Source organism: Homarus americanus, unplaced genomic scaffold (assembly GCF_018991925.1).
Source record: "Homarus americanus isolate GMGI-L3 unplaced genomic scaffold, GMGI_Hamer_2.0 scaffold24922, whole genome shotgun sequence".
NCBI lineage: Eukaryota > Metazoa > Arthropoda > Malacostraca > Decapoda > Nephropidae > Homarus > Homarus americanus.
The window spans coordinates 6,701,477-6,715,072 of record NW_024722610.1 but is presented as its reverse complement, the minus strand read 5'-3'; the positions used below and the strand labels follow the sequence as shown (position 1 = coordinate 6,715,072).

General features: G+C 39.2%; 1 protein-coding gene across 5 annotated transcripts in view; it reads right to left on the bottom strand.

The window, feature by feature from the left end:
* The window catches only part of LOC121862948 (DNA-directed RNA polymerase II subunit RPB1-like), an 85,214-nt gene that overhangs the window by 60,516 nt on the left and 11,102 nt on the right, over window positions 1–13,596 (bottom strand). For all 5 annotated transcript variants that reach the window (XM_042361403.1, XM_042361404.1, XM_042361401.1 and 2 more), the window contains one exon: window positions 5,690–5,784. In XM_042361403.1, the coding sequence (XP_042217337.1) occupies window positions 5,690–5,784 (95 nt within the window). The remainder of the gene's footprint in view (window positions 1–5,689; window positions 5,785–13,596) is intronic.

Sequence of the window (13,596 nt, the reverse complement as noted above, 5' to 3'; positions counted from 1 at the left end):
CCTCTGGGCAATGCGACATAGTTCAGCTGAGCCACGCAGTCACCCAGCTGACTCAGATAAGTGTGACTGCTGCTGTGCAGCTCAGCAGCAGTGAATTCAAATCGTGGGAGGAAGGGCATGGCTGGGTGGCGAGTTGACTGAACAGTTACAGCCCGGAGGCTCCACACACACATACATACCCATGCTCTTCATTCTTTTTATTTTATACTTTTACAGTATACAGTCATACCCCCATAACCAATGCATGTAGGAACCAGGAAATGTCATTGATTAATGAATCAACGGTTAGCGAAGCAATTAATCACATAAGGATATAACAAATTAAGGGGGTTAGGGACCAGCCACCCTTTAAAAACTCCTCTACCTTTGATATATCTTTGTTGTGCACACTGTCAAACAAGAAAATAAAGTAGACATAAAGTAAGCATAATAAGCCTTAAATTTTAATCAATGTAAAGCATAAATTAAGACAGTTATTTACCTAAGTTGAGGATAATAGAGATGGTCTAAGGTGACAAGTTCAAGTCTCTACCAATCTTTGCTGGTCCATCACCACTCTTATTATGCTTTGTTACATCTAATCACATAACATTGAGATGCCACACAAGAGGAACTATCACTGGGGCGTTTAGGCATGATTGCATATCACATTAAGTCAGAAATAATGAAAAATTCAAGTCTCTACTAATTTTTGCTGGTCCCTCACCTATCTTATTATGCCACATCACATCAAGCTGCCCTCTTAACAGGGGCAGCATAAGAGGAACTATCACTGGGGTATTTAGGCATGATTGCATAACACACGAATTTGTAAATAACAAAAAAAAAAAGTCAGACATATGTTAAGTGTAAACAAGAGCAGAGAGGCAGCATGCAGAGCCCTCTCGTGGCAAGAATTTGCACCACGTCATTACCCACCAAATTCAAAAGTGCTCTGTCGTTCCTCTCCCAATCGTCGGGTCATCAGGTTTCAACAAAACTTGCATGGTATTTCCTCTAAATGTAATTATTGGTTATGCAAATCAGCAGTTATTGGGGCGTCAGTTTTCAAGGTATACCTGCATTATATTTTCTTTACTTCTGAGTCACATTACAATACTGTAATGATATTTCCACAACTGAATTAATGCTAAAGAAGAAATACCTGTACTGTCTAAAAGCCACATACAGTAAGTCCTCGTTTAACCCTTACGCCCTGGGTTAGGGTGCTGCTGGCAGTACCCTCCACGTGGGGTTAAATCAAGAAAAAAATCAACATTTCCAAAATTAATTAAAATAAAAAAATGGCAGGAAAATAGGCAGACGTTCTGGAACATCACCCGGGGCGCGCTAGTCGGACGTTTTGGAACGTCACCAGGGGCCAAAGGGTTAACATCGGAGTTACGTTCCTAAAAACACGACGTTATAAAAAACAACGTTAAGCGGATCAATTTTCCCCATAAGAAATAGATAAAGTACAGGAGTTACGTTCCTTAGCCTCCCTTTGCCCCATGAAATACATTATATATACAGAAAATCATTGCCAATTCTATAGAAAATAGTGCATACATTTACAACTACAGTCGACCCTCGTTAAAACGGACTAATAGGGGAGGAAAGGTGTCCGTTTTAGCCGATTGTCCGAATTAACCGATTTCGGGGTTAATATTGCATAATAAAGCATTATACAGCTATGTGTATATTTATTTGAGTGCCCCGTCATAGGAGTCCGTTTTCTCTCACTTCAGGACGCCTGAGTCGTCCGTTTTCTCTTAATCTTAGAGTGCAGTACACCAATGACTTCGTTATTTCTTAGTAATGACACAGAATTTGAAATTGCAACTGGGGTTGCAATTGTTGAGGCAACTTACGTATGTCTGATTACAGTTGGAATATTCAAGATCCATTGTGAGTGATGTTTAAGGCTTCAACTGTCTTTATGGTTGGTAAAACTAGTCAAGTCTGTCAGTCTGAAGGGCATGTGTGAGGCCTTGTGTTTGTACAACCGCTAAATATATGAATATATAATGTTATGGTAATTATCAGAAACACATAGGCATGACTAGGTTTATTACAAAGTGATGAAAAGGATACTGTATAGTGGGTAGTCCACAAAACATGTAGCTATGTCTCTCTTTATTTGAAAGCCCCGTCATAGGAGTCCATTTTCTCTCACTTCAGGACGCCTGAGTCGTCCGTTTTCTCTTAATCTTAGAGTGCAGTACACCAGTGACTTCTTTATTTCTTAGTAATGACACAGAATTTGAAATTGCACCCCCAATTGCAACTGGGACAATCCCAGAACCAGAAATTTGATATGGACAGTTCAGATTTCGTCCAATTTATCCGAAATCCGGATTAAAGAGGTCCGAATTAACGAGGGTCGACTGTACTAAGTTTGTATTGGTGCTCACCGATGGGCAGAGGTGGTAGAGCGAGTGTGAGGTGCGTAGTGAAGCGGAGGAGGATGGCGGGAGGGTTGGAGTATGGCGGGAGCGGAGGAGGAGGGTGGGAGCGGAGAAGGGTGGTGAGTCACTGAGACTCTGCGGCTGCCTCCTCCTCCTCCCCCTCCTGCTGGGGTTCCTCCGCCGCTGTTTATTCCTCCTCCTTTGTTGTTTGCGCCATAAAAAATATTCCATGACGGGACATTAAACGATTTTTTGGTATCTAAAGATTAGCGACGTAGTACCAAAACAATGTTAAGCGGGCCGACGTTATACAAGGACTTACTGTAAAGGGATATCTCTGTTAGCCGGAACAATTGGTGCAGAGCACTTCCGGGAATGAGAGATTTCCGGGTAACGAGACGATTCTCTCAAAGCCGGAAAAATATCCCTCATCCCTGGAATTTTCCGGGTATCGGGAAAAATTTTTTTTTTATTTTACGGAAAATGTGCCCCTCGGGAAATCGTTCCCAAAGCCGGAGCCTTGGGAACGATTTTCCGATAAAATTTCAATTCCAGCTATTGGAGAGTTCTGGGTTGGAGGGACTCCGGCTAACAGAGTTATTACTGTACTGTATTGTAATTATGCTCTTTAAGTTTTCAAAATATTTTTTTTCCAAAAATAATCTTTGTTATATTAGGGTGCGTCTTCACAGCCGAGGCATCTAATGGACTGGGAAATATGGTAATATAGAAAGAGAGCATATCTTGTCCTACTTCTCAAGCTTGACAATAATGGTTTTAGGTCATCAACACCATTTATTCCTGGCTACACCCTCAAACCAAGGTGGTCATCCTGCTTGTTCTGTATTTCTGCATATAGGTGTTTTGTCTAATTACCTAAGCACATTTTAGGTTTTTTGTTAATGCCACAAAGCCCTGTGGTAAAATTTAAATAATTAAATTGTTTTTGTATTGCAGATGGCTAGCCAGGCATAGGCAACATTGACTACCTAATTACAGAAGGTCATAATATATGTTTTTAAGCTTACCTCAAAAAAATAATAATAATACACTCGTGCTAGTTAGGAATTATAATTATTTCAACATAATCAACACAGACTCTGATGGAAGGCAGCCGAGTGGCAGACGCATTGAGTGTTATAACCAAAAATATATTCTCATTCAGTGTCCTGCTCAGATTCTAAAGGAAATAACCACCTGACAGCATTGTTGGCTATCCATCGTCAAGTTACCGATCCTTAATGTTTACCATTGTTGTTTACCTGCACTGTCTCGGCAAACAGAAAACTATACTCTCACGGCCTACATGCACTGTATATCTACAGTGTCAATATTCATGCTGAACTGTATAACTGCATAGTTTATAAACATGTTTATCCAATTGTAAACCTGTATGATAATCTTACTGAATAAATATTACTACAAGGGAGTATTACTATTATTATAAACACTAGCATGCTCCCCGCAGGCTTCCTGGAAGATACTGGCATGCTCCTCACAGGCTCACTGGGAGATACTGGTATGCTCCTCAAAGACTACCTGGGAGATACTGGCATGCTCCTCAAAGGCTCCCTGTGAGATACTGGTATGCTTCTCACAGGCTCCCTGGAAGATACTGGCATGCTCCTCACAGGCTCCCTGTGAGATACTGGCATGCTCCTCACAGGCTCCCTGGGAGATACTGGTATGCTCCTCACAGGCTCCCTGGGAGATACTGGTATGCTCCTCACAGGCTCCCTGGGAGATACTGGTATGCTCCTCACAGGCTCCCTGGGAGATGCTGGTATGCTTCTCACAGTGTTTCTACTTTTCTTGGGACATGTGCTCCATGACCTTAATGTCACCCTACAGTTTAAAATAAATAAATAGGATAACACTGGATATATCAAAACACCCATAGTACAGAGCCATCAAGGTCAACAATTGTTACCATTTCAAAAAATTTCCCTAATTTAATACAGCAATTTTCCTGAATGTTAAACCAAATACTATATCACCATAGTGAAGTCTCTCTTAACAGAGTTAATTGGTGTTCAGCCAGTCAAATTAACAGAGAATTTCAGTTACTAGTCTCCCTAAACTGAGTATTCTCCAATTAATCAAGTCACTTGTCCCTTTACATGAATTCAGAGTAAAATACACAAATTCCTTTGTTCATGTTGGGTTTTTTATTTTAAAAAAATATTAAAAACCTTTTTAGGGCTTCCTTGTGAAATGTTTTACTTCATCACCATCAGCATCCTTTTATGGCCATTTTTCACGCATGTGTGGTTTAGCCATGGTTACCTAATAGCAGATGTCCTTGCTTCACAGTTTCTTGCAGTCTCACTTGTCATGTTCTTAACTCTAATGTCATTTCATACAACCTCTACCCATATCATTCTTGGCCTACCCCTGACTCTCCTTCCCTCCACACTTAGGCTCATGCACCTCTTGACCCAATTGGTTCTCATCCATTCTCTCCATACACATAAACCATCTCAGCCTGCCTCTACAAAGAACTTTGACAATACTCTCAATACCCAGCCACCATCTTAGCTCTGAATAGGGCCCCCCGTCTTTCATTGTCACATTATACATACACCTCACCATTTCCATTTCAGTTCACTCATGTCTACTTATGTCATCCATACAACATCACATGACTCACACCAGCGGCATACATTCTTACTTTAGCTCAGAAGGAAGGTCCCCTTTCCGTCAAAAAAGGTAGCAGTTCCCCAAACTTCCCCCAAATACTTTTGATTCTTGCACTAAGCAGGCTTTAGCCACCCCACTGGCACTGATCATATCACCAAGATAACAGAACTCATCAACACAGTCCAGGAACATATCTCCAGTGTTAAGTTTCTTCAGCCCTGCAGTGGGTACATGGTTGCCTGCAAATACATGCAACATCTTGCAGTCTGCCATCTTACTCCACTGTACCTTTTGTGTACCCACCTTCCACTCATTGTACATTATTGGGTTGCTGTCAATACCTTTCTTGTAAACAGCACATGGCCATTTTCCACTTTCCACCATGGGTCCCTACAGCTAACTTCCACTGATGATGGCTGCTATCTCTACAGCTAACTTCACTGATGAAGGCCACTGTCCCTACAGCTAACTTCCACTGATGATGGCCACTGTCTCTACAATTAGCCTTCACTGATGATGACTGCTATCTCTACAGCTTATTTCCACTGAAGATGGCCACTGTCCCTACAGCTAACAACCACTGATGATGGCCACCATCCCTACAACTAATGATAACTGATGATGGTCACCGTCTAAGGGGTTAAATCCATTTCTACACTTACAGGGGCCTTCAGCATTGTTGTCAGAAGGCTGTGAGTGTAGACCTTCAAAATCATCTGTAGAAGCTGTGGATTCCATTGACTCACTTGAACTAGGACTGTGGAAATAGAAAAAGACTTGATCAATCACTCCGTATTTAAGAGTTTGTGTAAAAAAAAAATACTCTGTATTAATAAAACTCAAATCTATTCACTTTCTAAGCAACTAAATCTTATCACACTTTCAATCTTGCACAAACTCCTCACCCAAAAACAGGTATTATATCACATCCTTGTGTTTTAAAATCATTAACTCCCCTTTCTTTGAGGTTTCTGTACCAATTAGTACTGTAGTCTCGTGATCCAGTGTGAGATCCACCACTACAGTACTTCCTACCACTGCACGAATTCTGGACGGCTTTATCTTCCATAAGACCATATATTCAGGAATATAAGAGGCTGTACAGTACAGTAGAAAGTCGATTTAAAGAGATTCAATTTAAGATTATTGATTTAAAGCGACACCCACAATTAAGGAGAATGTTTTAATTTAAAGCGAATCTTTCCTATTTTGCGCGAGTCAATCTGGCGCCTCATATTATAAATTTTGCACCTGTTTCTCTGGGCACGCTACACTGTCCTAAGGGCAAAGCTGTACTTTACATATACTCAAAATAATGTACTAAATGATTACTAAAATTTTTGTCTAGTGCAAACTATAGCATGTTTATATTCAAATTAATCACTATCTTACAGGGTATAACAATTCCAGCAATGTAAATTATATTCTCCGCAGTCACTTCTGTGACATTTTATAAGCAAAAAACATAAACTCAAGCTAAAGGACATAAATAAACAAATAAATACTTCACTAGACCTTCAGCGCCAACTGTCAAACATGTCACTGTCACCTCCCCTTCCTCCCTCCCTCCCTCCCAGCCAGGGTTTGATGTTTTAGGCTTACAGTTTTTATCTTATATAATGTCACAGACTAAAGTTAAGAGAATATAATTTGTATTGTTGGAATCCTTCCAAGACAGCGAATAATTTGAATATAAACGTCATATATTTTGCACAAGAGATAAAAAATTTTGCTCTTTGTAGTAAAATTCTTAAACTAGAATTAAAATTTGTGTGTCTAATGCAAGCTATAGCATGTTTATATTCAAATTAATCACTATCTCATAAGAATTCCAGCAATGTTAATTATATTCTCCCATATCAGTTCAGTAAACTTAAAGTCACTCTTAAGGACAGATAAATAAATAAGCACTAGACCTTGGCATCAACTGTCAAACATATCACCTCACCTCCCTCCCTCCCTCCCATCTTCCCAGCCAGTAAACAGACCATTTAGCATCCCTTAATTTTAGCTGTGTTGATTTATGAGTGTTTGTTTTAACATAATACTACAAAAAACAATGTTTTGTGTACAGTTGTACCCCACTTAACGCGGTCAATTGAACCCAGAGGGTCCCGCGCTAAGTGAAATCCGCGTTAAGTGAACAACAGAACATATGGGATTAATTCCAATAGAAACCGGCCCGACCCCCAAACTCCACTTTTTGAAGGCACATACCTATGTTGTAGTAAAAATAACATCTTAATTTTATGATGGTACATGCACACAATTAATACTTAAGAGAAATAGAGAAATACAGTCGCCAAGTTAATGTCCATTCAAATAATGGACTCAACTCCCTCCCCCTCTCACACTACACAGCCGGCTAACAGATGGTCGGTCGGTCCCTCCCTCCCCCCCCCACCCCCCACCAACCGTCCCAAGGAGATGTGTGGGATAACCTCAAACTAAAGTTAGGAAAATATAATTGACATTGCTGGATTCCTTGTAAGACCAGGAATATTTTGAATATAAATGTCATATATTTTGCACAAAAGATAACATAGTTACCTAGAGAAAAAATTTTATCTAAAAATTGTAAGTTTAAAGCAAAATATATGATGTTTATATTCAAAATGATCACCAAATTATAAGAATTCCAGCAATGTAAATTATATTCTGACCGGGTAATTTGTATGAATTTTATGAGCTAAAACAAATATCTTCAGTTAATAAAAAAAAAATAATCTTCACGACACTATCTGTCAATCAAAGTACCCCACCTTGCCTCCCCCCCTCTTCCAACCGCGCGGTCAGTCCCAACCCTCCCCCCCACCCCCCACCAATCCTCCCTTCCAGAGTTTTTAACATTTAGTATTAAATAATACCTCAGATTAAAGTTAGGATAATATAATTGACATTGCTGGATTCCTTGTAAGACCAGGAATATTTTGAATATAAATGTCATATATTTTGCACAAAAGATACCATAGTTACCTAGAGAAAAATTTTTATCTAAAAATTGTAAGTTTAAAGCAAAATCTATGATGTTTATATTCAAAATGATCACCAAATTATAAGAATTCCAGCAATGTAAATTATATTCTGACCGGGTAATTTGTATGAATTTTATGAGCTAAAACAAATATCTTCAGTTAATAAAAAAAAATAATAATTCTTCACAGGGTAACAGATGGTCGGTTGGTCCCTCCCTCCCCCCCACCCCCCACCAACCGTCCCAAGGAGATGTGTGGGATAACCACTAAATTTTAATAAATAATACCTCAAACTAAAGTTAGGATAATATAATTGACATTGCTGGATTCCTTGTAAGACCAGGAATATTTTGAATATAAATGTCATATATTTTGCACAAAAGATACCATAGTTACCTAGAGAAAAAATTTTATCTAAAAATTGTAAGTTTAAAGCAAAATATATGATGTTTATATTCAAAATGATCACCAAATTATAAGAATTCCAGCAATGTAAATTATATTCTGGCCTGGTAATTTGTATGAATTTTATGAGCTAAAACAGGCAGTCAGGCAGGGTGGCGGGTGGGGCAAATCTAAAAATAGCGTCTCGGACACTCACCGCGTATATGTGGAAAAAATCCGCGTTAAGTGAAAGTTCAGCTTTGGCAAGGCACCGCGTATATGCGAAAACGCGTTAAGTGAAACCGCGTTAGGCGGGGTAAAACTGTATTCTAGGAAATGGGCTGAGGTGCATCTGGGTAGACTGTCAGTCTTTTTAGTATTTTGTGTTTCTCTCAAGTACCAAACTAAATTATTCCATTGAAACAACACTTCAATTTAGTGCAAATTTGGTTTAATTTGGTTTTAAGCGACCTCTCTTGGAAGTATCTCGCGTTAAATGGACGATCTACTGTACTACATAAATTATTAAGAAAAGAAAAGAAAAAAATATGAGGAATTTGTAATGTACATTTTATTATTGATTTCTAATTTCTCTAAGGGTGTTGTGTTTCCCTTGTCTCTCTAAGAAATACTGAGAAGCAAAGACCGAAAGACTAACAAAGAAAAGAACAAATGTTCTTTTTCTCTTTCTCTATTTTTTTTATGTGAGGGATTCCCTTTGTCATCTCTCAGACATTTTATACTACAGTATTACATCATAATTTGAAAGAATTTTCTAAACAGTCAATTTATGTGCATACGAAGTAGGGGATCAGGGAGGGTGCAAGCACTTTATGGGTTAAGCATGAATGAAAGTCAAACAAAGGGTGGAAACAATTTGCAAAATTTGTAAATCATCTGTAATTCTGCTATGCAAACATAATACTGTTGTCTGCTCACTCTAAGACCCATGAACTCCAACAGTTATAAATCTTGTTCACCATTACATCCTGGGTGACATACTAACACGCCCGACTAGAGCGCCCCGGGTGACGTACAAAGACGCGCGCCTTTTCCCGCCACTATTTAAATGCCCAGCGCGTGTTATCAGGTTCTAGTGTGACTATTTGCCTGTCACGACACACGCTTCGCCACGGAAGCTTCCTGAATGTAATTACCTACTTTTGCTTGTTTCATTTTCATTGTTTATCCATTTTATCATGTTGTATGAAAGTAATACAGTCATCCCTTGTTTATAGAGAACTTGGTTTTCGTTATCACGCCTCCATCAAAATCTGCACACCTGCTGTTATAGCTCATTTTTTATGCCGAGAATTTAGTTATCACGCAGTTGCCTCCAGGTGTATTGTTACCCCCTTGCTTCACCTACATCTATTGAGAATAAAATCTTTCACCTACAAATTGACAATAACACATTTGCTGTAATCGGACATATCTAGTTGCCTCAAAAATTGCAACCCCAGTTGCAATTTCAAATTCTGTGCCATTACTAAGGAATAACGAAGTCTCAGGTGCACTCTAAGATTGAGAGAAAACAGAGGACTCAGGCGTCCTGAAGCGATGAGAAAACGGACTCCTCAGACGGGAGACTCAAATAAAGAAAGCATAGCTACATGTTTTGTGGACTACAGTATTGAGCAAACCCTTTTCATCACTTTGTAATAAACCTAGCCATGCCTATGTGTGTTTCTGATACTTACCATAACATTATCTATATCTTTAGTGGGTCTAAATGGTCGTAAACTGGGAAAATTGGGGTTGGGTCTAGGGTGCCTGGAACCAATTAGAATAAATCCCATAGGTTCTGTACTTTCGTTATTGCATTTTTTGTTATCGCACACTCGGCGGGGTCCCAATTAGGTGTGATAACCAAGGGATGACTGTATTGCTAAAAGTAGTGTACAGTGGTCCCTCGGTTAACGAACACAATTCGTTCCACAGAGTCGTTCGTTAACCGAAAATTTTTTTAACCGAATTCATTGTTTCAATGGGATATTAAAGGACAAGGAACGAATTCGTGAGGTAGTGAAAGGATCAGCACCTATAACGGCAACAATAATAATGAAAAAAAGACAAGGTCCTATTCATGAGATGGAAAAATTACTTGTGGTGTGGATGGAAGGTCAGATGCAAAAGCGTGTACCCTTAAGCCTTCTAACCATACAGGCTAAGGCAAGAAGCCTTTTCGAAAGCCTGAAAGAGCAGGCAGGAGATGAGTGCGACCAAAACTTCACAGCAAGTCATGGGTAGTTCCAAAGGTTTAAGAACCGTTACAGTTTGCACAGTGTAAAGTTGAGTGGAGAGGCAGCAAGTGCTGCCGAAGCTTTTAAGGAGGAGCTAGATTGTGTCATCGTGGAGGGAAATTATTTACCTGAGCAAATATTCAATGTGGATGAAACTGGCTTATTATGGAAGTGCATGCCAGAACGGACATACATCCACAAAGATGCGAAAACAATGCCAGGATTCAAGGCATTCAAGGACCGAATCACACTTCTGTTGAGGGGGAGGGGGGGGAGTGTAGCTGGTTTCAAGATAAACCCCTTCATGATCTATCATTCAGAGAACCCAAGGGCTTTTAAAAATGTCAGCAAGCACACACTGCCAGTGTTTTATCGCAGTAATAATAAAGCATGGATGACCCTAGCACTGTTTGAGGATTGGTTCCCGAGTTGTTTCATTCCACGAGCCAAGGATTATTGTCTGCAACAAGGGGTTGCGTTCAAGATTTTATTAATTTTAGACAATGCCCGGGACACCCATCACACCTGGACGACCTGCAGCCTGGTGTTAAGGTAATCTACATTCCACCTAACACTACCTCTATCATCCAACCCATGGATCAAGGTGCTATAGCTGCTTTTAAAGTGAATTATTTACGTACGACCTTCGCTCAGGCTGTTGCTGCTACTGAAGGTGAGAAAACGCTCAGAGAGTTTTGGAAGGACTACAACATTTGAAATGTATAAAGAACATAGCTGCAGCATGGGATGAGGTTACAGGTCAGTGCATGAATGAAATATGGAAGAAGGTCCTGAAAAGATATGTGAACAGTTTCAAAGGATTTAATGAAGATGAAGCAATTTCTGAAATTAGTAACAAGATAATGGAGTTGGGTAAACAGCTGGAGTTAGAAATTGATATTGAAGATGTTGAGCAGTTGGTTGAAAGTGTAGCAGAAGAGCTAAGTAACGATGATCTTATTGAACTGGAGGCACAGAAAATTGCAGAGGAAGAAGAGAGACAAAATGTAGAAGAAGAACCTGCACCCCCAAAAAATTTTCCGTGAAACAATTGCCAGAGGCATTTGCTACTATTAATAAGGGGATGCAAATGTTTGAAGAAATTAATCAAAATGTTGAGCATTTTGCCAAAGTTGACAGACTGATCCAAGATGCACTTGCTTGCTACAGGGAGATTTACAATGAAAAGAAAAGGCAAACTGTGCAGTCTAAATTGGACATATACATTAAGAAGTCCCCCACTGCTGTCTCCTCACACCCCACCAGTGCTGCCTCTTCTCTCCCTAAAGATGATCCAATACCTTCAACAAGCAAGTATGTTAGCCTGTCTGAAGAAAGCGAAGTTGATGACCCACCCAGCCCTGTCTCCTCCTCAGTTTCATCCAATTAATGTAGCCTCCATATTTAATTAAAAAATTATTGAGGCCCTGTGTGCATTCAGCTGGCTACATTAAAGGTAAGTGCACAGTAACACTGTATTCATTTTTCATTATTGATTACTTTTACTGTACCGCATTTCATTTTAGATTTGCTATATATTATTTTCGCATTTTCGACTTACGACCAATTCAACTTATAACCTGGTTGTTGGTCCCTAACCCCGTCTTAAGTTGGGGACTGACTGTATTATAAAGATAAAAATAAAAACAAATAAGTGTAGGAGTACAGTATATTATATGTGGAAGACGAATGTTTATCTGGGAGCAGCTGACAGAGGGGAGGAGGGTACCATGGGAGGGTGGCTCCCTCCCCCTAACTCCAACAAAATTCCTCTAATACTACTTCTTTATGCAATTCCACCACAATTCTCATATAATTTAGGATCATTTGGTACCATATTGATAAAATATTATCCCAAAAGAATCAGCTTTCCTGAAAAAAGAATCCCACACTGAAAACCATGAGTCATTTGTTTACAAAGGGCAAACAGCTGATTGGCTTACCACAATGTCTGTCTTCAACACTTAGAAAATTAGTAAAGTACAGTTGTGTATTTATCACCACTTAATAAACACTATTGTAGTATATTTACAGCATCATCAATAAGAAACATTGTAGTGTAAAGTATTATGCATCTGCATATACCCTGTAGTTTATTCATTAATCATTGTCTTAGTGTACAAGAAGCCAAACCGAGTCATCATAAAACACTCAAAGGTACTGAACAACATTTTAAGAAGGTATCTTCATACTAAATACTATACAGTGTGTTATAGTGACCCCTGTTGTAAGCTGGTCTACTGAAAGCTTTCTCCTTCTGATACAGCTTATCCTTTTATTTTCAAGTCAAATTATAAATTACATAAATTTTTTCTCTATTACTGAAGATGAGATATTAATCATGATGAACCATCAACCATAAGAGGCCAATCATATGAGAATATAATACTGAATTAATATATAAATAAACCTGACAAATGTGGCAACACCGGACCAGCCCCAGACTGCTTACATAATCAAGTGTCTTAGTTCTCAATAGGCTTATAGCAAATCTAATTTAACCACTGTAAGTGTTGTTCATTTCATAAATTTTTTTTATTAATCTTCCCCATTTCTTTTTTTTTTTAGTATTTCTGGTGACCAGAGCATTTCAGAGTTCGAAAAAAGCGAATTCCGATATATTTAAAGTCCAATTTATAGAGGTGTTACTGCATTGCAGGAGGGCACAACATCCAGCAATGAAGAAAGTTCTTGTGCAGTTCTAGCAGCAAGACCAACCTCATAAAATTCCTGGTACAACAATGGAAGCTGCCAAGCCAAAGAAAGAAGCTGGATAGCAAGACACTGTATGTCACCTGTGAGGAAGCCTGCTACAACATGAAAGAAGATGACTGCGTGAATGTCACCCAGTTACAGTCCTCGCAAGAAAAAGCTGGAAAGCAGTAATAATCACAGTTTAGGATACTGGTATCATGGTCCTCTGTGTGGTGCACAGGCCCTCATATGGTTTGTTGACACCAACAAACT